The sequence below is a fragment of the Mus caroli genome, unplaced genomic scaffold (assembly GCF_978045245.1).
Source record: "Mus caroli unplaced genomic scaffold, Mus_caroli_1 scaffold_7, whole genome shotgun sequence".
Lineage (NCBI taxonomy): Eukaryota > Metazoa > Chordata > Mammalia > Rodentia > Muridae > Mus > Mus caroli.
The window spans coordinates 131,241,437-131,266,363 of NW_028227262.1; the positions used below are offsets into that span (position 1 = coordinate 131,241,437).

General features: G+C 40.3%; 1 protein-coding gene across 4 annotated transcripts in view; it reads left to right on the forward strand.

Moving 5' to 3' along the window:
• Positions 1-23,486, forward strand: part of Cttnbp2 (cortactin binding protein 2) — a 153,202-nt gene extending 129,716 nt beyond the window's left edge. For 3 of the 4 annotated variants that reach the window (XM_021164810.3, XM_085840804.1, XM_029478378.2), the window contains 7 exons: positions 944-1,122; positions 2,691-2,896; positions 3,224-3,400; positions 5,410-5,473; positions 14,062-14,194; positions 15,476-15,574; positions 22,372-23,486. In XM_021164810.3, the coding sequence (XP_021020469.1) occupies positions 944-1,122; positions 2,691-2,896; positions 3,224-3,400; positions 5,410-5,473; positions 14,062-14,194; positions 15,476-15,574; positions 22,372-22,620 (1,107 nt within the window). In that variant the 3' untranslated portion in view covers positions 22,621-23,486. The remainder of the gene's footprint in view (positions 1-943; positions 1,123-2,690; positions 2,897-3,223; positions 3,401-5,409; positions 5,474-14,061; positions 14,195-15,475; positions 15,575-22,371) is intronic. The other variant, XM_029478376.1, reaches the window with a different exon arrangement.
• Positions 23,487-24,927: the final 1,441 nt, after the last annotated feature.

Genomic DNA, 24,927 nt, shown 5'->3' on the forward strand with positions numbered 1-24,927 from the left:
CTAGCTGCCTCTCTGGTCCCTCCCACACAGCTAAGTCTGGTCTCTCCTTGCTTACTCATGGTTGAACACGGGGAACATGGTTTGAGCAGAGGTCAGCAACAATGCTAAACATTAGCAGCAAAATTAGCTTAATAATTATCAGTAACATTAAAAAATTTGTGTGATTTTTCTTTTATATGTATGGATGTTTTGCCTGCATGTATGTCAGTGCACCACATGCATGCAGTGGCTGTGAAGGTCCAAAGATGGATCCCCTGAGACTGCAATTACAGTTGTGAGTGGCCATATGGGTTCTGGGAATCAAACTCAGGTCTTCTGTGAGAGCAGCCAGTTCCCTCAACCACTGAGCCATCTCACTAGCCCAACAACATATTCTTAAGTGCAATATACTCCTTTTGCATTTCTCATAGATATTGTGTCTGAACACCATTTTTTTTTCTCGATGAGAAGTAGATGTCTATAGTTCCTTGAAAGTTGCTAAGAGTAAATAATGAATAATTGCACAGTTAAATGTATTTCCTGTATATGAGATGGTACCTATACTAAATAATAATCATTTCACAGTGTAACATATTTAAAACATCACACTGTATCATAGGGAGAATTATCTTTCAACTATACCTTAACACAAAAAACGTAAATAAGCCTTAATCTGGGCTTTGCCACCTCTTAGCTTTGTAACCCTTAGTAAGGCATCAACTCTTTGGGGCTCACTCTTCTGGTATGTAAAATAGGGTCAAAATACCCAGGTGAGAGGCCATGGGGAACACTTGTGACACTGACATATGCACACACTTACGGCGAACATACCCCAAGCAAAGATAAAGTCATATTCAGCTAGATTTGGGCTTTGTGGTTTATCATTTTAATTTTGGACTTTAAAATCAAAACAAAAGCATTATTTTTTTCCTAAGCCACAGCCCTGTTTTCCACCCATCTCTAGTTCAGAGGTCAGCTGCCTGCACCCTGTGATCCTGTATGTAAGATTGTGGACTGGGCTCTGTCTGTCTGGAGGCAGCTCAACTCCTGTCTGGCCCGCTTGGGTACGCCAGAAGCACTTCTTGGACCAAAGTATTTCCTGTCTTGTCCAGTAGTCCCCGGACATGCCCAAGCAACAGTGAAGTAAGTGCCAATTTTTATTTACCTAATAAAAAAATAGAGTTATGGTATGCTTGTCAGCTTTGTTAACTTGACACAGCCTAGATTCATCTGAAAGGAAATCCTTGACAGAAGAATTGCCTAGAGTAAGTGGGCCTCTGTGGGATTATCTTCACTACGAATTCATGCAGGAGTCCCCAGCCCACTATGGGCTACCCCCTAGTACCATCCCTAGGCAGGCGGTCTTGAACTGTAAGAGAAAACTAGCTAAGGGGGCTGAAGCTCAGCAGTTAAGAGCTTTTTCTGTTCTTCCAGCCCTGGGTTTGATTCCCAGCACCCACACGGCAACTCAGAACCATCTGTAACTCTGGTACCAGGGATCCAACAACTTCTGGCCTCCACACACATATGTTACACAGATATTTCATTTATCTTTCTTCCCCTTTCCTCCCCTAAGTTGCTTTGGTCACAGTATTTATCACAGTAATCAGAGAAAAATAGGATACATGATGAATTTAGTATGTTTGAGACTGTGACTATTGACAAGACTGCTTTTTGCACAAAATGCCAGTTCTGTCAGAGTGACTGTTGGCATCAGGAACTGGCTTTAGAGCCAGGAACTGGCTTTAGGGTTGCTGGTCACCTCTGTATTCAGTGATGACAACCTCTAGGTGACCATGAAGGGAAACGCGTGTCTGTTGCCATGGCAATCTCCATTTGTTCCCAGAGTCCACCTGTCCACCTTCACCTACACAGCGGTACATGTCGCAGCACATGCAATTATGTCACAGCCCAAATAAAAGGCAGGGGCCTCTGACCTTTGCTCTTTCCTTCTTCCTTTTCCTCATCCCCTTTTTGTCCTTCCCCTCTCCCTCCTCACCCCCACAATTAACTTCTCCGTGGAACTGTGCTAGCCTGGTGTGATCTGTGTGATGAGCCGCCATCCTAACACAACAGTGACCATGACTTGTCGTTTATATGTAACTTCTAAGTAACTGTACACACTAGGCAAGTTCTCCCGGTGCTCTGAGCTGTTAATGTGGCAAAAACACTGACAATGTAATTATCACTGATTGTTCCAAATTCAGCCACAGTCCCCATGGCTAACAGCTAAAGTATAAGAGGTTCACCTGAAGCCACAGCTGGCTGGCCCAGTTCTCTGCAGGGCAGAGCCATGTGGGTGTACATATGTAGTGAGGAGCTCCACCTTGAGGCAGTCATTTAATTTCTCAATGATACATTTCCACTCAAATGTTAAAAAATACATGTGTGGCAAACAAATGTAAAACATGTAGATACAGGTTTTACAGAAATATGTGTTTTGAAAAGATTTCTTTTGATGTGCCTTCATTTCTGCATCTTCGTCACACATTCATTCTTTCTGTAGATACTTACTATTGATTTCAGGATTAAGACAGGTTTATAAATTATCAGTATCATTTGAAATACTTACTTATTATACAACTAACCCTCAAGTGTACCCAACCAAGCGAAACATGCAGGGTAATTTTCCTCAACGTTTTCAGGTCTGTTTCTTTTGTGAACTTGTGTGCAGTTTTTAAGAGACTTGGCCCTTCTTCATCTCTTGCAAGGTGGATGTCTAAGCTGTGGAATGCTGTCATTGCTCCCAGAGTTCAAGAAGCAATATTGTCAAGAGCCTCCATGAACAAACAACCTGGTACTGGGCAGACAGCTTCTAAGAAGTACCCTAGCCAAGGACAGCAGGCTGTGGTGAGGGCCGCCCTCAGCATTCTGCTTAATAAAGCTGTTCTGCATGGCTGTCCCCTTCCCAGGGCAGGTATGTAGGGCTGTGCATGAACGAACACATTTACATTCTCTCTATCACTGTTTTGCATTTGTTTCTATGAACTACTCCTTTGTCTCCCTGTGACTAAAGAAATGAATGCACTGCTCATGGCATTGTACCAGAGCTCTTTCTGTTTTTAATTACTGGCACACATTTGATTGTACCTCCAAGTACAGTTTGTGCTGGTCCACCCAACTCCAGCTTGGTTACTGTTAAGAAACCTATGAGTTAAGACTTGGTAATATATTTCAAGTCACTCTACAAAACTGTTTTATCTCCCCGCTTCTTCTTAGAAAAGTGTGGCTTGTGTTGTTTCAGAGCTGGATCAGCAGATCGCAGACTTCAAAGGGGGAAGTTTTCCTCTGTCAATAGTTTCAAGTTATAGCAAAAAGAAAGGGGAGAGCGGAGCCTGGAGAAAGGTGAACACCAGTCCTCGCAAGAAGCCTGGGCACTTCTCCTCACCCACGTGGAACAAGCCAGACCCGAAGCATGAAGGTAGGGGTGGGAAGTCTGCAGGATGCAGGTTCTGAGTGCAAGTGGGCTTTTGTTATTAAAACTGCATTCTTTCTAGTTGCCCACCAACCCCCAGTTGCTCAGTTTACATTTTCCTGGGATGAACCATGTAATAGTTTTTCCAAAACATAGCTGGGAGCTTTCTACCCAAAAGATAAGTCATCTTCAACTTGTTCACTACTTTTTAAAAAACATATATGTTTTCTTGGTCCCCACAGTTAAATCTATCATCTTTATGATATTTTACTCTTGTTACATACATGTCATTCCTCAGTTGAACTTAGCTTATAAGAGTACATAAACCAGGTATGTTTGATACAAACATAGGGTGCTGATGAGTGAATCGATTTGAGTATTGTTTTCCTGTATGGTGTGTTCAGGGTCGGGTGCTATTTAAGCTGCTGGATATGGACCAGGAAAAGCAGCCAGAAAGTCCTCATGGGCTTTAAAAGAAATGACTAGCTTGAACTAATTAATTACCTAGACCACAAGCGTTCTCACCATATGCTATAGTGTGACAGCCAGAATCAATACAAGGAATGAGGAAGAAACAGTATAGAAATCAGTAACTTAGAAAACTCAGCTCTGCTGTTGAGATGTTACTTAAGCCAGGCATGGTGGCACACATCTTTACTTCCAACACTGAGAAGGCAGAGACAGACTAGGAGCTCTGTGACTGTGAATCCAGCCTGGTCTATACAGGCTCCAGGTTATCTAGCCAGGACTATATAATAAGACCCAGTCTCCACAAAAGTTAATTAAAAATATAAATCATAGAATTTCATTGACTTAGAACTGTTTGTAGTATCAAATATAATATACTCCAAAACACGAACACTTCATGAAAGATTTTGGTTTTGAACATAAATGTTTGGTGGGAGAGTTCTTGCCTACTATGTGCAAGTGGCCCAGGACTGAAAGGGAAGTAACAGATCCTATCAGATCACTGTGGAAATTCATAATATGTAGTGAAGACCACCTATTTCTCTCTAGACCTGATAGGAAGATCACTGGCTCCCAGACTTCCATACACCAGTGCCCATGGTGACACTTAAGCAGTGGTCAGGACAATGCCTCTCTTAAGTGCTACCAGTCCTAGAGCAAGGCAAGTGAAGAACTAGTGAAGTGGCCTTTGGGGACCTCCTTTTAATGGAACGACTTTAAATTCACTTTACTTTTCAAAAACTTTTTTTCCCTGTGGCTGTGGCATTCAAAGTCAAGGCTCAGAACACTTGAAGCAAGAACTATATCACTAAGTTACATTCCTGCCTAAGATCATTCTTCAGAGAACATTTGGGTCAGCAACATTCACATAATTTCAGACTTCATTCAGAAGTAGCTAAGTGTTTTAGTGTATTTATGAAATTTGAAGTCATAGAAATATATCTTGAATCTAAAATGACTTAGCATTGTTTCTTATACATTTCTGACTATAGTCTAGTAGGAAACACATTGTATCAGGATACATGTATGCTCAGTATATACCTGACACAAATAAATGTTCTTATACAAGAATACATAGAGTCTGACATTTTCTGTTTTCTTAAGAGATCCATAATTTACAAATTGGAAAATATTAGCTTGATTTTTATGGTTCTTTGTATACCATTCCTAATTTCTGAATAATAAATAGTTTCTAAAAATTAAACTTTTACAAGTACATTGTTGGTTCTACATGCAACATAAGATTAACAGGTAACACATCAAAATGTGCACATGATGGTAGATTACTCTTATGAAATGGCAGGTTCTAGTTCCCCTTTTGGTATTTTGGGAATAAAGACCTAAATATATCAATAGATCAAATACTGAGTGGATGGGCCATTTATAAAAAAACAATGGCATTTATAAAAACCAATGACAGGTTTCTTAAATTGAGCCCAGTGCTTCAGAGTCTAGAATCTAGGAAAAACACACACACACAAGCACTTATGGGTGCATAGGAATAATGAAACAATGAAATTCTATTGACAATGGCTGTTTCGCAACAGGTATGAGGAACAAGACTATACCACACCTGAATACTAACAGGAACTCCTCTCTGTCAAAGCAACAGTAAGTTCCCTTTCAAGTTTTATTTACATCAAAGAAAACTTGAGTTTAATTATTAGCTAACTTTAATTAACACTTGAGTTTAATAATTAATTAACTTTTTAAAGTATTTGGTATATTGTTAACATTATTTTGTGCAGCTTTTGTGATAATAATATGATTTTGGAGTAATAAATATCATTAACCGAAAGACAACGCATTAATACAAACTTTAAATGAAATCTTCTTAAGTTCAATAAGCATAATATAAAACCTATTTTGTTTTTAATTTGTTGGATAAATCTATAGAACTAGGGTTCACTTTTTTTTGGGGGGGTGGGATTCAAGACAAGGAACTCAGTCTATAGACCAAGCTGGCCTGGAACTCAGAAATCTCCTTGCCTCTGCCTTTCAAGTGCTGGGATTAAAGGTGTGAGCCACCAGTACCCATCAGGGGTCACTTTTTTTTTTTTTTTTTTTTTTTTGGTTTTTCAAGATAGGGTTTCTCTGTATAACCCTGGCTGTGGAACTCACTTTGTAGACCAGGCTGGCCTTGAACTCAGAAATCCACCTGCTTCTGCCTCCCGAGTGCTGGGATTCACTTTTTTTTTTTTAATTTTTAATATTTTTATTACATATTTTCCTCAATTACATTTCCGATGCTATCCCAAAAGTCCCCCATAGCGCCCCCCACTTCCCTACCCACCCATTCCCATTCTTTTGGCCCTGGCATTCCCCTATATTGGGGCATATAAAGTTTGCAAGTCCAATGGGCCTCTCTTTCTATTGATGGCCGACTAGGCCATCTTTCGATACATATGCAGCCAGAGACAAGAGCTCCGGGGTTCTGGTTAGTACATCATGTTGTTCCAACAATAGGGTTGCAGATACCTTTAGCTCCTTGGGTACTTTCTCTAGCTTCTCCATTGGGAGCCCTGTGATACATCCAATAGCTGACTGTGAACATCCACTCCTGTGTTTGCTAGGCCCCGGCATCGTCTCACAAGAGACAGCTATATTTGGGTCCTTTCAGCAAAATCTTGCTAGTGTATGCAATGGTGTCAGCGTTTAGAAGCTGATTATGGGACGGATCCCTGGATACGGCAGTCTCTAAATGGTCCATCCTTTCATCACAGCTACGAACTTTGTCTCTGTAACTCCTTCCCTGGGTGTTTTGTTCCCAATTCTAAGAAGGTGCACAGTGTCCACACTTTGGTCTTCATTCTTCTTGAGTTTCATGCTTTTAGTAAATTGTATCTTATATTTTGGGTATCCTAAGTTTTGGGCTAATATCCACTTATCAGTGAATATATATTGTGTGAGTTCTTTTGTGATTGTGTTACCTCACTCAAGATGATGCCCTCTAGGTCCATCCATTTGGCTAGGAATTTCATAAATTCATTCTTTTTAATAGCTGAGTAGTACTCCATTGTGTAAATGTACCATAATTTCTGTATCCATTCCTCTGTTGAGGGACATCTGGGTTCTTTCCAGCTTCTGGCTATTATAAATAGGGCTGCTATGAACATAGTGGAGCATGTGTCCTTTTTACCGGTTGGGACATCTTCTGGATATATGCCCAGGAGAGGTATTGCTGGATCCTCCGGTAGTACTATGTCCAATTTTCTGAGGAACCGCCAGACTGATTTCCAGAGTGGTTGTACAAGCTTGCAATCCCACCAACAATGGAGGAGTGTTCCTCTTTCTCCACATCCTCGCCAGCATCTGCTGTCACCTGAATTTTTGATCTTAGCCATTCTGACTGTTGTGAGGTGGAATCTCAGGGTTGTTTTGATTTGCATTTCCCTGATGATTAAGGATGTTGAACATTTTTTCAGGTGCTTCTCTGCCATTCGGTATTCCTCAGGTGAGAATTCTTTGTTCAGTTCTGAGCCCCATTTTTTAATGGGGTTATTTGACTTTCTGGAGTCCACCTTCTTGAGTTCTTTATATATATTGGATATTAGTCCCTTATCTGATTTAGGATAGGTGAAGATCCTTTCCCAATCTGTTGGTGTTTTTTTTGTCTTATTGATGGTGTCTTTAGCCTTGCAGAAGCTTTGTAGTTTCATGAGGTCCCACATGTCAATTCTCGATCTTACAGCACAAGCCATTACTGTTCTATTCAGGAATTTTTCCCCTGTGCCCATATCTTCAAGGCTTTTCCCCACTTTCTCCTCTATAAGTTTCAGTGTCTCTGGTTTTATGTGAAGTTCCTTGATCCACTTAGACTTGACCTTAGTACAAGGAGATAGGAATGGATCGATTCATATTCTTCTACATGTTAACAACCAGTTGTGCCAGCACCATTTGTTGAAAATGCTGTCTTTCTTCCACTGGATGTTTTTAGCTCCCTTGTCGAAGATCAAGTGACCGTAGGTGTGTGGGTTCATTTCTGGGTCTTCAATTCTATTCCATTGGTCTATTTGTCTGTCACTATACCAGTACCATGCAGTTTTTATCACAATTGCTCTGTAGTAGAGCTTTAGGTCCGGCATGGTGATTCCACCAGAGGTTCTTTTATCCTTGAGAAGAGTTTTTGCTATCCTAGGTTTTTTGTTGTTCCAGATGAATTTGCAGATTGCACTTTCTAATTCGTTGAAGAATTGAGATGGAATTTTGATGGGGATTGCATTGAATCTGTAGATTGCTTTTGGCAAGATAGCCATTTTTACAATGTTGATCCTGCCAATCCATGAGCATGGGAGATCTTTCCATCTTCTGAGATCTTCTATAATTTCTTTCTTCAGAGACTTGAAGTTTTTATTATACAGATCTTTCACTTCCTTAGTTAGAGTCACGCCAAGATATTTTATATTATTTGTGACTATTGAGAAGGGTGTTGTTTCCCTAATTTCTTCCTCAGCCTGTTTATTCTTTGTGTAGAGAAAGGCCATTGATTTGTTTGAGTTAATTTTATATCCAGCTACTTCACCGAAGCTGTTTATCAGGCTTAGGAGTTCTCTGGTGGAATTTTTAGGGTCACTTATATATACTATCATATCATCTGCAAAGAGTGATATTTTGACTTCATCTTTTCCAATTTGTATCCCTTTGATCTCCTTTTGTTGTCGAATTGCTCTGGCTAGGACTTCAAGTACAATGTTGAATAGGTATGGAGAAAGTGGACAGCCTTGTCTAGTCCCTGATTTTAGAGGGATTGCTTCAAGCTTCTCACCATTTACTTTGATGTTGGCTACTGGTTTGCTGTAGATTGCTTTTATCATGTTTAGGTATGGGCCTTGAATTCCTGATCTTTCCAAGACTTTTATCATGAATGGGTGTTGGATCTTGTCAAATGCTTTTTCCGCATCTAACGAGATGACCATGTGGTTTTTGTCTTTGAGTTTGTTGATATACTGGATTACGTTGATGGATTTCCGTATATTGAACCATCCCTGCATCCCTGGGATGAAACCTACTTGGTCAGGATGGATGATTATTTTGATGTGTTCTTGGATTAGGTTAGCAAGAACTTTATTGAGGATTTTTGCATCAATATTCATAAGGGATATTGGTCTGAAGTTTTCTATCTTTGTTGGGTCTTTTTGTGGTTTAGGTATCAGAGTAATTGTGGCTTCATAGAATGAGTTGGGTAGAGCACCTTCTGTTTCTATTTTGTGGAATAGTTTGTGAAGAACTGGGATTAGATCTTCTTTGAAGGTCTGATAGAACTCTGCACTAAACCCATCTGGTCCTGGGCTTTTTTTAGTTGGGAGACTATTAATGACTGCTTCTATTTCTTTGGGGGATATAGGGCTGTTTAGATCATTAACCTGATCTTGATTCAACTTTGGTACCTGGTATCTGTCTAGGAACTTGTCCATTTCATCCAGGTTCTCCAGTTTTGTTGAGTATAGCCTTTGGTAGAAGGATCTGATGGTGTTTTGGATGTCTTCAGGATCTGTTGTTATGTCTCCTTTTTCATTTCTGATTTTGTTAATTAGGATGCTTTCCCTGTGCCCTCTAGTGAGTCTGGCTAAGGGTTTATCTATCTTGTTGATTTTCTCAAAGAACCAGCTCCTTGATTGGTTGATTCTTTGAAAAGTTTTTCTTGTTTCCACATGGTTGATTTTGCCCCTGAGTTTGATTATTTCCTGCCGTCTACTTCTCTTGGGTGAATTTGCTTCCTTTTGTTCTAGTGCTTTTAGGTATGTTGTCAAGCTGCTAATGTGTGCTCTCTCTAGTTTCCTTTTGGAGGCACTCAGAGCTATGAGTTTTCCTCTTAGAAATGCTTTCATTGCGTCCCATAAGTTTGGGTATGTTGTGGCTTCATTTTCATTGAACTCTAAAAAGTCCTTAATTTCTTTCTTTATTCCTTCCTTGACCAAGGTATCATTGAGAAGAGTGTTGTTCAGTTTCCACGTGAAGGTTGGCTTTCTATTATTTATTTTGTTATTGAAGATCAGCCTTAGTCCATGGTGATCTGATAGGATGCATGGGACAATTTCAATATTTTTGTATATGTTGAGGCTTGTTTTGTGACCAATTATGTGGTCAATTTTGGAGAAGGTACCGTGAGGTGCTGAGAAGAAGGTATATCCTTTTGTTTTAGGATAGAATGTTCTGTAGATATCTGCCAGATCCATTTGATTCATAATTTCTCTTAGTTTCTCTGTGTCCCTGTTTAGTTTCTGTTTCCATGATCTGTCCATTGGTGAAAGTGGTGTGTTGAAGTCTCCCACTATTATTGTATGAGGTGCAATGTGTGCTTTGAGATTTACTAAAGTTTCTTTAATGAATGTGGCTGCCTTTGTATTTGGAGCATAGATATTCAGGATTGATAGTTCCTCTTGGAGGAGTTTACCTTTGATGAGTATGAAGTGTCCCTCCCTGTCTTTTTTAATGACTTTGGGTTGGAAGTCAATCTTATCAGATATTAGAATGGCTACTCCAGCTTGTTTCTTCATACCATTTGCTTGGAAAATTGTTTTCCAGCCTTTCATTCTGAGGTAGTGTCTATCTTTTTCTCTGAGATGAGTTTCCTGTAAGCAGCAAAATGTTGGGTCTTGTTTGTGTAGCCAGTTTGTTAGTCTATGTCTTTTTATCGGGGAGTTGAGTCCATTGATATTAAGGAAAAGTAATTGTTGTTTCCTGTTATTTTTGTTGTTAAAGTTGGCATTCTGTTCTTGTGGCTGTCTTCTTTTAGGTTTGTTGAGGGATTACCTTCTTGTTGTTTCTAGGGCGTGGTTCCTGTCCTTGTATTGGTTTTTTTCTGTTATTATCCTTTGAAGGGCTGGATTCATGGAGAGATAATGTGTGAATTTGGTTTTGTCGTGGAATACTTTGGTTTCTCCATCTATGTTAATTGAGAGTTTGGCTGGGTATAGTAGCCTGGGCTGGAATTTGTGTTCTTTTAGTGTCTGTATAACATCCGTCCAGGATCTTCTGGCTTTCATAGTCTCTGGTGAAAAATCTGGTGTAATTCTGATAGGCTTGCCTTTATATGTTACTTGGCCTTTTTCTCTTACTGCTTTTAGTATTCTATCTTTATTTAGAGCATTTGTTGTTCTGATTATTATGTGTCGGGAGGTATTTCTTTTCTGGTCCAGTCTATTTGGAGTTCTGTAGGCTTCTTGTATGTTCATGGGCATCTCTTTCTTTAGATTTGGGAAGTTTTCTTCTATAATTTTGTTGAAGATGTTTGCTGGTCCTTTGAGTTGAAAATCTTCATTCTCATCCACTCCTATTATCCGTAGGTTTGGTCTTCTCATTGTGTCCTGTATTTCTTGGATGTTTTGAGTTAGGATCTTTTTGCATTTTACATTTTCTTTGATTGTTGTGCCGATGTTCTCTATGGAATCTTCTGCACCTGAGATTCTCTCTTCCATCTCTTGTATTCTGTTGCTGATGCTCGTATCTATGGTTCCAGATTTCTTTCCTAGGGTTTCTATCTCCAGTGTTGCCTCATTTTGGGTTTTCTTTATTGTGTCTACTTCCCTTTTTAGGTCTAGTATGGTTTTGTTCATTTCCATCATCTTTTTGGATGTGTTTTCCTGTTTTTCATTAAGGACTTCTACCTGTTTGATTATGTTATCCTGTTTTTCTTTAAGTATTTGTAACTCTTTAGCAGTGTTCTCCTGCAATTCTTTGAGGGATTTTTGTGCTTCCTCTTTAATGTCTTCTACCTTTTTAGCAGTGTTCTCCTGTATTTCTTTAAGTGTGTTATTAAAGTCCTTCTTGAAGTCCTCTACCATCATCAGGAGATATGCTTTTAGATCCGTGTCTAGCTTTTCCGGTGTGTTGGGGTGCCCTGGACTGGGCGAAGTGGGAGTGCTGGGTTCTGATGATGGTGAGTGGTCTTGGTTTCTGTTAGTAAGATTATTACGTTTACCTTTCGCCACCTGGTAATCTCTGGGGTTAGTTGTTGTCGTTTTCACTGTTTGAAGATTGGAGCAGAAGCTGTGTTCCACTCACCAGCAGTCTCAAAATCCTGTGGCGGGGGTCGTGGGTAGCTGGCGGGTGTCAGCCGACCCTGCGCTCTAGCTACCCCTGTGCTGATCCGGCCGGATGAGGCCTGTGGCCCTACTCAGGTCGGTTTCTGCTTCCCTAACTAATGCAGTCTCAGGTCCTGCGCGCAATTAGATTGGAGCAGAAGCTGTGTTCCACTCACCAGAAGTCTTAAGATCCTGTGGCGGGTGTTGTGGGTAGCTGGCGAGTGTCAGCCGACCCTGTGCCCTAACTACCCCGGTGCTTTTCTGACCGGAAGAGCTGGGATTCACTTTTGAATCAAACTTTTTCATTTAACAATTCTGACCGGGCGTGGTAGCGCACGCCTTTAATCCCAGCACTCGGGAGGCAGAGGCAGGCGGATTTCTGAGTTCGAGGCCAGCCTGGTCTACAAAGTGAGTGCCAGGACAGCCAGGGCTACACAGAGAAACCCTGTCTCGAAAAAAAAAAAAAAAAAAAAAAAAAAAAAAACAATTCTGTAAGAAGGCTTACATTTGTGAACATTTAGACCAGTGTTTCTCAACCTGTGGGCCGTGACCCCTTTTGGAGGCTAACTTCATGGGCTTGCCTAAGACTATCTTTCATGTCAGATACTTATATTACAATTCATACATTGCAAAATTACAGTTATGAAGTAGCAATGAAAGTAATTTTATGGTTGAAGTCACTACAATAGAAAGAACCATATTCAAGTGTCATAGCAGTAGGAAGGTTGAAAACCACTGACTTAGGCAATCTATTGATAGCTCTTTTAACACTAGATTTACTCAACAGCATTGCTTATTTACCTGTAAGTACTGTGTTTATAGTGATCATTTTAGGTATATTCCCCTTATAGTATTATTGATTATTTTAGCTACAAATATTTTGGACTATAAAGAAACATTTCGTTAATTATAGGATAGAAATATTTGGATAGTTTGCAAATAAAATGCACACCATGTACCCTGATTATAGTGTGACAGAGAGAGGTAAATGAGATTGCATTTTATGCGACTTTCCACTAAGACCATCACATACCAAAGCTTGAGTAAGCCTCCCCCCGCCCCAACCCTATGAAGTCATTCTAAGTTTCTTTTTCAATTGAGAGTACTTGGAAGCCTGTATTGCTAAGGGGGAAATAATTAGGCTAGCCTTAGCATGGCCAACTCAAGTTTATTATGAATTTTCATTCCAGTGTATTACACTGACACACGCTCCTCTCCCCACCCCAGCCCCCAAACCCCCTGCTTATTACTTTAAAAAAAAATTTTTTTTATAATTTTTGGATACATTTACATTTCTCCCTTCTCTCCTTGCAAACCAGTGGTTTTCAACCCATGGGTTGCATCCTCTTTGGGGTTATGTATCAGATATACAGCATATCAGATATCCAGCATATCAGATATTTACATGATGACCAATAACAGTCAAAAGATACAGTTGTGAAGTAGTAACAAAATAATTTCGTAATTGTGGATCACCCACAGCATGAGGGATCCTATTCAAAGGTCACAGCCTTAGGAAGGTTAAGAACCACTGCTCTAAACCCCGCCACTCTCCTTTCCATCCTGTTCTCTCTTTTCTTTAGGATTCCTAACTGTAACCTGCTCGGTCTGTATAATGTTATTGTATGTATGTATGTATCACTATGTGTCTGTATTCTTAATGTATGTTTTACATTGGTATGCTCTTCCCTGGAGAAAACTACTTCTCCCTCATTCAGCTTTCATTGAGTGCCAGGATTCTTTGTGTAGGACTCAGGCCTTGTGGGCTCTTCCCTGTCCATGCTGGCATGCTCACTGCTGTCATCCTGTTCAGCGTTTGGACAGGTATATTGGCAAACCTCTATGGGTTGAACTTCACTTTGTCAGACCTAAGTGATAGAGAAAAGGGAGAAAGAAAGGAGATTGGAAATAGTTTATACCTACATAGATTTCTTTGTGAAATAAGAACTGTTATCCTACTAAGAGTTTCTTGGCTGGAAGTTAATGACATCTTGAGAGTATTCACATCTGTTGGTATAGGGCTGTTGTTGCACTGGATGACTTTATGAGTTACTTGGGAGGATATTGGAAACTCTTCTTCGTCTCAAATTTCAGAAGGTAGAGTGTCTAGAGTTCTCTATTTGATAACTGTTTTGTTCTCATTTTTGAAAAACTCTCCTCTGGCCTTTGTATTAGGTCCTTAGAGAATGATCTATCTGTGACATTGACTTTGGACCACAGACTCTCTTTGGGTTCAGATGATGAAGCAGATCTGGTCAAAGAACTCCAGAGTATGTGTTCCAGCAAATCTGAGTCTGATATAAGTAAGGTAAGCATTCCCCAGGTGCACGGTCATTGGCTCTGTCCAGTAGAGATGTGACTTTACAACAGGATGCTGGGAGCCACATCCTAAAAGGCATCCTCTACATGAAGTGTCTTATCAGGTATCACTGTTGATGCTATAGATCGAGTCATCCTTTGCTTTGCTCAGAAAGCTTTGCTTGGATTCATTTCTCCCAAGCCATTGGATAGTAATAGGGGCTTTGTTGTTCTCTAAACACCTGAACTTAAAATTGTGTATTAATTGTATCCACACAAATCAAGCCAGCATATCTATTTGAGCAGACTTTTGATTTGGGGAAGGTGTGTGTGTGTGTGTGTGTGTGTGTGTGTGTGTGTGTGCACGTGCGTGTGATATGGGGGGATGAAACCTGGGGTTTGCATGCTAGACAAGTGTTCTACCCCTGAGCTGCATCCCTGTCTTCATGTTTTGATATAGATTCTCTCTACTATGTTAGCTTAGACAACCCTTGAACCCAGTGCCTGTCTCCATAAGTAGCTTTATACAATAGCCTAAGTTTGAGTTTCTCAGACACTATCATCGCCAATTTTAGTACATAAGCTATATATTGGTAAGATCCAAGCTTCATAGCAGATTCAGGTTATAGACAGAGTTGCAGAAACATTCTTTACAAATAAGGAAAAGGGTGATCCTGTATAATATGTATTGTCATGGTCTTTAAGCTGTGAAACTTGAGAACCAGATATAGAAACCAGTTACCTGAAATCTCAAGGAAAACATTAATAGCATCAAGTTGAACCTGTTTTGGCACTCTTGTGTCTGCAGTACGTTTGTCCAAGCCTCCTCCATAAAAACTTTTACCTGAAAGGGAGAAAAGATATAATGTAGTGTAGATCCAGTGACAGATTCAACTATTTCAGATGAACACTTAAACTCTCTAGGAAAAGTAAAAGTGGCTGCCTTATTTGACCTTGCTGAAATGAACTGAAATCCTTATCTACAGCAAAAAAGAAATATTGACTCACATACTAATTTTTTGTTGTTGTTCTGACTTGCCAAGTAGATTCTTCTTCTTTTTTTAAATCTTCTGCTTTTTATAAGAGATTCCTTTTTAATAGATTCTTTGTCTTTGGTTTAAAAAATGTCCTTTGAGCAGGACAGTCTAGAGACATCTTCTCTAGAAGTTTTCAAAGTTAGGGAAGTGGGTGTCTGCCCTACTGTGGCTTCTCCGTTGCGGTGCCTGGCTCTGTTTCAGGTGAGCCACAGTGCATTGGTGGAGGATGGACTTGGTGGCTTGTGTCTTTTCAGATTGCTGATTCCAGGGATGACTTGAGGAAGTTTGATAGTTCAAGAACCAACCCTGGGACTTCAGCACCTGTTAACCTGAGGACACCAGTGCCACAGAAGGTAAATGTTTTTCTTTCCAAAATGAGAGACAAAGGGCTTGTTGTGGAACTGACTTTTCAACTCTGTAATTTATACTGAGAGAAGAAATAGGGAAAAGTATACAAATATAGATTTTAAAATGTTCTGGTAATATGCTGATCTGACTTTTTCTTACCATTTGATATTATATTTCTAAATTTTGTATCTACCTTAAAATCTTTGTCTCCATTTTTGTTTGACAAACAGCTTAAGATTTCTTGCCTTGGGTGCATCTTGAGTTAAATACGGCAAAGGCTGAATGGTAACATAAAGAGCTTAGACACTTACAAACTCTCATTTGCTTTGAGTTTTATTTTATTTATTTATTTATTTATTTTTTTTTTTTTTGGTTTTTCGAGACAGGGTTTTTCTGTGTAGCCCTGGCTGTCCTGGCACTCACTTTGTAGACCAGGCTGGCCTCGAACTCAGAAATCCGCCTGCCTCTGCCTCCCGAGTGCTGGGATTAAAGGCGTGCGCCACCACGCCCGGCTCTGCTTTGAGTTTTAGTGAGAGACAGTCTTTCAAAAAATCAAGTCAGAGAGGCAAACAGAAGGGCCAAGGTTTCTGTGATTTGTGTTAGCTCCCATAAGGGACAGAACAACTCAGTCTTCTGGGTGAACAGGAACCTTGGATGAAATCCTACCCATCCACTGCTTTGTGAGGGTGTACAGGACCTAGAGGCACTTAGTAATACGTGGTTTGTGTTCAATAAGCTCTGTTGCATCCCCCTTCCCTTCCTGTTCACATCTACCCCCACAATGGCTTACAAAGACCTGTGTATGCAAGGAGAGGTGGGGCAGGTTTTAAAGTGGGCATGGTGTAACTATTAAATGACTAATCTTTAGCTGGTTAGCCTACAGTCCTGGATCCACAGCTTCTGCTGCTGTGGTTCATTAGTTCTGGTTAGTGGTGTCTGTATTGAAAGGAAGGAAGTGGGCTAAAGGCCCTAATAAGATACAGAACGTGCTATAAAGACCTCTCTGCCTGCCAGGAGCATTTGGTTTGAAAATATTTTGTTCAGAGTTTGTCTTTCTGCCATATTTAAGTCCTTAATTCACTGTCTATGTGTGACAGTTTTTCTGAGCTTTAGTTGGTCCCCTAGAACCACTCCTTAGGATTCATTGTATAGCATAGAGGAATGAGCCCAGAGCATCTCAAGAAATGGAATAATGAGCACTACTGAGCAATTTCCCCCTAGTACCAAATCATTTCTTATATGACTATCTTGTTGTCTGTTCACTATAGGAATGGCTCAGTGGTAGAGTGCTGTCCTTTCTTAGCACAGAGAAATCTTTGGGTTCAAATTCCAACACTGAAAAAAATGTTAGACAATGTTGCTTTTTGTTTAAATGTCTGATAGAGAAACCTTATTTTTCTACTACAAGCCATTGTCCATAAAAATATGGGACTGAAAATAATGCAAGCTACGGGCAGAGACAAAGTTTTGTTTTAGAAGGGAGCTTAAGGTGTCCTTTATCTTGCCTGGCCTCTTAAGAACTATGTGCAGTTGACTGTGGGTTTTAAGATAGCTGCATCCTGCTTTCTTGGGGGCTGTTCCCATCTAGAGGATGCTTTTCTCAGGAGCTGCCAGCAGAGGGCAGAATCCCCCAGCTGTCTGGAAGCTGGCAGAGTCCTTCCTTCTCTATCTTGTTTACAACTCACCTGGCATTTCTTGGTTCCACGCCCAGTTTCTCCTCTTATCAGGAAATAACTCCCTTCAGAGGTGAGAGCACTCTGGATTAACTGAAATTACTTTCTCCTTCATAGCCAGAAGGCATACTCCGTCAGGAACCTGCTCCTCCTGGCCCTGTGCAACTCTCTGACAGTGAAGGACTGTAACTATTTCGTAATCAAAACAGCAAAACACGCAAATCATCAACATAAATGACAAATACTGTAAATGTTTTTCTATTTCCTAAATGACGTAAATTCAGACTAACCTTCCTCTCTGGTGACATAATGTCACCAGACATCTACTTCAAGCTTCTTGGTAAATCTCCATTTCCTGAGCTCTGCCCTCTAAATGTTCTGGTGTGATTAGACTAAGATACAGACAGGACTCTTGATCTCCTGTGTAGCCAGGCATGATATTCAGTGCTCTAAGATGTAGCTTTTGTCTTTTACTTTCTACATGCCTTCTTTATTCCCACATATATTTTTAGAGGGGCTGCTATTCTTTCATCTAACTTTTCCACTTGTGAACTGTATCCTCCCCACCTCCACTTTTTGTTCCCTTCTCCTCTAACCCCCCCACCCCCCGACACAGTCCTATCTGCTGGAAGCAACCTGTCTCTCCCTTTAGCATCAAGAGAGAGCATCATATCTTTTTAGCTTAGAGAAAATGCTTAATATTGCATGAAGGGCTCGCTCAGATTTAAAAATGGTTTGTTTGGGCTACATATTTAAAACAACTTTATGAAAATAAATTAAAGTTTTTGTTAGAGGATTGTACTGAGACCTTGGGAGCTTTAGGCCAAAAAGGTTTAAACAGTTCTTAAGGCTCCTATTTGAGGATCTTTGGGAAAGATACCCTAAAGCAATGCTTGGCTGCCAGAGTGCTGGGAACATCATTCCTTCACTCCCTGTAAGCATGCTTTCTGATTTGCATACTCAGACTTTGAATTTCTGTGACTTCACTAAGCCCAAGTCAGCTTCCGTGTACTTAACCCCTCCTGATAACTCCAGAATCTGACTCAGGCTGGACTCCCCACACATATCCTAGCTGTTAGAATTTTCAGTCATTTATGTAGTCTTTCTGCTTGTCTTTGTGATACAGATCAAAGGACAGAATTAAAAATAATGCACCACAGAGCTGGACAGATGGCTCAGCAGTTAAGGGTATTGACTGATATTCCAGGGGACCAGGTTTCAAGTTTTAGTAGCCACATGGCAGCTTACAAGTATCTGTAGCTCGAGGATCATCCCACACCTTTACACAGATACACACACAAGTAAAACACCAATGTATATCAAAAAAAAAAAAACCCCACCACCACATTATCTCCTTTCCCATTTGTTGTCTTGGTATTAACCCTGTATTTTATCAGAGATAATGCATCAAAAATGGTGAGATTCCGATTTACATTCTATATGATAGGTAGGTACTGTGTTTGATATTTTTTTAAACATGATCCCCCTTGCTTTTGTTATGCCAGGGAGCGAATTCAGGCCCTTTCCCATGCTAGACAGTGGTGTACCACTAAATAACATATGCCATCTACTGTATTTTAGACCACATTATCACATAAGGCCAGTCCCCAACGTATAATCTTCTCAGCTTCACTGACTTCAGCATCAACATAGAAACGCACCTCTGTTGTGTCTGTAAGAGTGATTCTAGGAAGGTTTAACTGAAGAGAAGAGACACACATAGGAGGTAGATGGCTCCCATCCCCCATAGATGGAAGACCTGGCCTATAACACAGAAAAGTGGAGTATGATACACAGCCACTACCCATCACTCTCTACTTCCTGACTTCCTTACAGCAGCCTTTCCCACCTAACTCTGCATCTCTTCAACTCTGAGCCATACGAATCCTTCCTCCCCACAGCTGCTTGGAATCCATCAAAACAATCAGCAGATTAATCAGCAGACTAATGTACCTTACTAGGGCAATGATTAGGTTCCATGATGTTCCATTATGGTGTCTTGAATGTGATTTCACAGTTAAGTATCAGGCCAGGATTCTCACTATCTAGTACCCACCAAGCTGGACTGTATTAGTTCTCTTTTGTGTGACGCTGACCAGATCCCTAACCAGAACAATGTAGGGGAGGAAATATTTGTCTCATGCTTTCAGGGGTTTTAGTTCAAGATCATTTAGCTCATGTATGTAAGCAGAACATCATGGCTGAGGGAGTATGTGGCTGAGGAGAGCTCTGTGCTTCCTATGTAAGCGGAAAGAAAGGAGTGAGACAGAAGGAAGGACAAGGATCTCCAAGGACCCACCCCTGGGGACCTACTTTTTCCTGCCTAAACCCAACATTTAATGTCCAAAACAGTACTAGGACCCAAGCATCCAGTTCGTAGGTTTTTGGAAGGACATCTCATACTTAAACAGTATAAGTACTTGGGTCTCTCAACTTATTAGCATCAACAGTCTGGTTTTGTTGTTGTTGTTGTTGTTGTTTTGTTTGTTTGTTTGTTTGTTTGTTTTTTCAAAGAAAACCAAGCATGCTAATATGATTGTGGTTTTCTTTCATTTTCTTCACTGATACCATGCTGTGCGGCAGTGGAGCATGAACTGGTGTGGGTATAGCTCAACCCTCTTCCCAGGTTCCCTTGCAGTTTGCTGGTGCTAAAAAGCAAACCTGGCTGAAGGAAAGTGCTCTCTCTCTCTCTCTCTCAGGCCACACGTTTGCAGCCCAGCCTTTTTTTCCCTCTCCCAGGCCACACATTTGCAGCCCAGCCTTCTTTCCCCTACAGATGCTTGTGTTCTGGACCTCATATTGCCCCATCACTGCCTTTTACTCATTAGAAAAGTGTTGAAAGCTCCAGACAAGGGTAGAGCAGAGTTGCTCACAGCTGACTGAGAGGTTTTGCAATAGCTGGGTCTAAAGCTTGGGCAGCCATGGGTTCCACTTCAGTGATTTAGGGGTGGCTCAGTGGTTATATGGAGAGCTTATTAGGACTTTAATAGAGCATCATAAGTGGAGAGGGACGAAGATTTGAGGTAGACTTTTAAAAGGCCTTTGGTGACATATTTAGGACATACCTAGGAATTGGGGACTTCTGAAGCCAATGAGAAATTTAATCTCCACCCCCCACCACCACCCTCACCACCCATGCATTTTGTTCCTCCACCAGTACTGCCATAATTTCATAATTATCTACTGATTTTGCAGGCAACATTACCTTAGGTAGAAGATGAAGGCAGATATTAGAGATAACTGGTGACCCTGTGCTCAGTTGAAAGAACAGTAGGAACTTGTAATGTGCCCAAGGAGATGCCTTAGAAAGATTAAATTAACAATGCAGGTAGAGGAGCCATGAAAATTGTGGTGATTGGTGGGTCTAAATGCAGTCCTCAAGCATAACTGAGAGCTAAAGGTGTAAGCTAATTAATTGGCGACAATTCAAACAGAATGGGCAGTAAAGAAAAGTCTCCAACTGTGTGAATAGAAAAGGCTTGGATCAGTGCCACCACCGAGTAGCTCAATGCAAAAAAAAAAAAAAAGTATCTTGAAGAGTTGAGGTAAGGGTTTTAAGTTTGGCTGCACTTTACACATGTGGGAGATATTTGAAAGCCATCTATCTACCCATGCCCCACCCAAGATAATTAAGTCTGAATCTTGGGAGACCAGGCTGTCAGTGCTGCCCAAACTGATTAGAGCTAGCATCTCTTGTGACTTTAACCTTTCAAGAAGATACAACAGACAGTTTAAGGCAAACTGTTGCCTTCCTCTCCAAGATGCCTTTATTTGACGAGTTAAACTTGAGTTTTAAATCTTTCAGGGATTGCATTGCTGTATGGGTGCATTATTACTGTCAAAGCAATGTTAACACTCTCAGAGCTTTGCACAGCTTAATACAACACGGGCCAAAGGACTGTTGTTGAATGAAACTGGGGAAACACTAGGGAATTTCCACCTTCCTTATTCTGACTGTCCAGATGTTCTCAGCTAACTCCTCATCAGGTTCCTTGTGGGAAAAATGGAAAATGTTGGCCAGGTTATTGAAGTGGCTCTGCCACACTAAACAATCAGAACAGAGTATGGCCAGGAAGATTAGAGAAACCTAGGCACAGAATTGCTGAGCAGGAACCATCCTTTGCTAGAATGCACAGTCTGGTGGAGCAGGATGGTTTTCTCATGTACTTTGTTGTATGCCAAACAACTGGGACAGTGTTATCTTCTAGTAAAGGCTTAAAACCCATTTGTTGAAATATAAAGATGTGAGTTAGCCAAGGTAACATAATGTGGAGATTGGCCTACAGAATACTTGATTGGCAAGTCACTATGACAGATGTCTAAGGGGATTTTGAAAATGGTTAAAGATACATTTTGGTTCATGATTTCGGCATATCTAGTCCACAGTTAGCCAGTTCTGTAGTTTCTGGACCTGTGGGGAAACAGAACAAAACCCTAATCGTCTAGAAGCACAGAAAGAGACCTGCAGTAAGCTGTAACCTGCAGCTTACACAGTACAAAAGGAGAACTGATTCCTACTGGTTGGCCTCTGACATTCACTCACATGCACATAAATATGTAAATAATGATTTAAAGATATACATACCTTCACCACACACAAACAGACACACACACACACACACATCCAGTTACTTTTTCCATCTAGTCTCCACCTACAGCTCACATCACTTCCTATTAATACCACCAGTTACAAACCCAGTAAACTGGCTAAGTCAGAATTCTTGAGAGCCAGTGCCTGGGAATGATAGGCTCCACCAGTTGAGCATCAATTCCTGAACATATGAGCCTTTGGTGAACATATACAATACCTAGACTATAACAATTGAGTTTGCTCAGTTTGATGTTCTTAGGCATAAACGTCTATGAAATCCCTATTTATGTGGAAACTTAAGACTCTAGCTCTTGTCTCCTTGATGCCTGCAAATATTTATTTAAGAGAAGGGTGAGGCTAGCAAGCAGGTCTCACAAAAATCAATCACAGAGTACACTGTAGTCAGTTGTTCACTTCCCCCAGACAGGGAAAAACTCCTGCAAGAGACAAAGAGGAGGCCAGGGGAGAGGGTGCAGAGGTGGTCAGACAACTGAATTAGGCAACTCTGATAAACCTCTTGGTTTCTTATCTCTTGTAGGAAGCCAGTCCTCCCAGCAGCCGTCAAACTGCCGAATGCAGCAACAGTAAATCAAAGACTGAGATGGGTGTCTCAAGAGTTAAATCTTTTCTTCCTGTTCCTAGAAGTAAAGTCGCTCAGTGTTCCCAGAACACCAAGAGAAGCAGCAGCAGCAGCAGTAATACAAGGCAACTAGAAATCAACAACAACTCCAAAGAAGAGAATTGGACCTTAGACAAACACGAACAAGTAGAAAAACCAAACAAATAGGCCTGCCTACACCACCTACTACAACATGATCACCTAACTTCTTTTGTATATTCCATGCAGAGACCAAGACAAAGAAGATGTAAATAACTTCAAATGAATAAAACCATTTTTTCCTGTAATATAAAGGAGGCGTGCGGGACCACTATTCAGCTTTTTTGTAAAGAATGTATTTATAACCTCACATTTTTTTTTCTGTTAATTCTATAGGACTAAACTTCGATCCCATGAAGTGATGGCAACTTTCCAAGTAGTTTTTATAATAGAAACCTTGTCATAATTTTAACCAAGATGTTCAGGGGTATTAAAGCAGATGTTTCTGTGTACTGTATATTGCTACCTGTACATATGTACATATATGTATATTTATGGAAGTTACATACATGTGTACAAGATTGGTGTAGATGAAATGTGCCATTTTGAATGGAGATGATAATTTTTATGTTCATCTGATGGGAAACAACTCGAATGGGGCAATAACAAGACATTTCTAAGCAGTTATTTTCCATTAAAAGCCATACAAAGTATTTTGCCTGTTAAAATTCTAGTTTTACATTTTGAATCTTTTAGTGGTTACATTGCCATCTGGTTGCATCATGTATATATATATTTACTCTTCTGAGTTTGCATTTATGACTTGTAAAATATGAAATTATACTGCAATAAAAGTGTTATCTTTCTTACAAAACTTTTGTACCTAAGTGGATATAAAAGTTATCTGCACAAAGAAAGACGTCGATTAAATGAATTTGGAGTTAACGCCTTCAATATATTTCTAATAACACACTGATAATAAAACTAATATTTTCTAGAAGTGTGTCTTATAAATGAATGGTGAAATTATTTATCCAATTCACAGTTAAGGTACTTTGACACCAAATAAAATTTTGAATTAGCAAAGTTATTTTGCTGTATTTTCCTATATGAAGCTGCTCTTGGATACTTGTTTATACAACAGCCATATAATTGGAAGCCGACAGCACAATGCTCGTTTACGAATGCCATAAAATTTCTGCATGCTGCTGTTTCACCAGCTGTCCACATACCATCTTACCCTTACAAGATAGTCTTAGATATTTGGCTGGAATGAAAAGAAACAGCTTGAACTATAAAAAAAAAAGTACAATTTTCAAATGAAGCTCATCTACTCATCTATTAAAAGTCTCTGAGGGGTCAGGATAGGTATTTACATTAAATACACACATACAGATACTGTTTTAAACTTCTCTGCAAAAATATCTGCAAATGTTAGGGGACAATGTAGTGACTGTTGTATGGCTTGCAATGAAGTAGAAGAGAGCCTTGCCACTAGGGAATAACCAGAGTGCAGCACGTGTCAGCATTCTCCCTGGGACTTTCTCGCCACCAGGGAAGTTTTGGGGGTATAGAATGTCAACCTCATATACAGAAAAGGTACAGGGGATGGAAAGAACTGGAGCAACAGTCAAAGGATGGGAGGAGAGGTACTGTGAAGTGGGCCTGAACTTGAACACAATAACTATGTTGAGGTGGACTCAAATTCTGCATGGCAGGTAGTATTTGATACTCCAGTGTTTTCATTAAAAAGGTGCTAGTCTTGGGAGCGAGACAATGCAATCAAAAACCAAAGGTAAGAAAACAAAATCAAATCTGAGAATCACGGAGGTGACCCACAGTAACTGATCTATGCTGCTCCTTCGTTTTGTCAGATTCGATGTGTACTTTTGATAATTGGATGGCAGATAGCATAAAGTCTAAAAAGAACATTTAGATCAAGGGTTTTCAAGAGAGAAGCCTAGTGATAGGTCATGATATTTAATAAATCATAACTCATTAAAAAAAAACAGAACTTGATAGACTTGTAAATGTCAAGGTCACTGCAATGAAAGGACTGTGAAGCACTTATCCAGGGTGTGGGATTATGAGTGCATATCTGTGCAAGTGAAATCATGACTGAGGTCACGGTCCTAAATCCTTAAATGCCAGGCATGGAGCCTATCATGAAGCACGGAGGGCTCTAACTTTAAGAGTGAGTCCCTAATTGGCTAGATAGGGTCAATGATAGATGACCTTGGGGTTGAGTTAAGAAGCACAGGCTGCCGTGGTAGGCAACAGGTTACTCAACCTATACAAAAACAAAGACCACAGCAACCATAACGACCATGTGAATCTTACATTAGAGCACAGTAAAGCATTTACTATGGCCCCTGTCATTCCTAAAAGGAGTATGAATTCAATGTCTCAGAGCTTAGTTGGATGCGGTAACGCAGATCACCAGGTGTCTGGGGGCAGCTTGAGTTACAGGATGATGGCCTGTCTTAAATTTTTTTC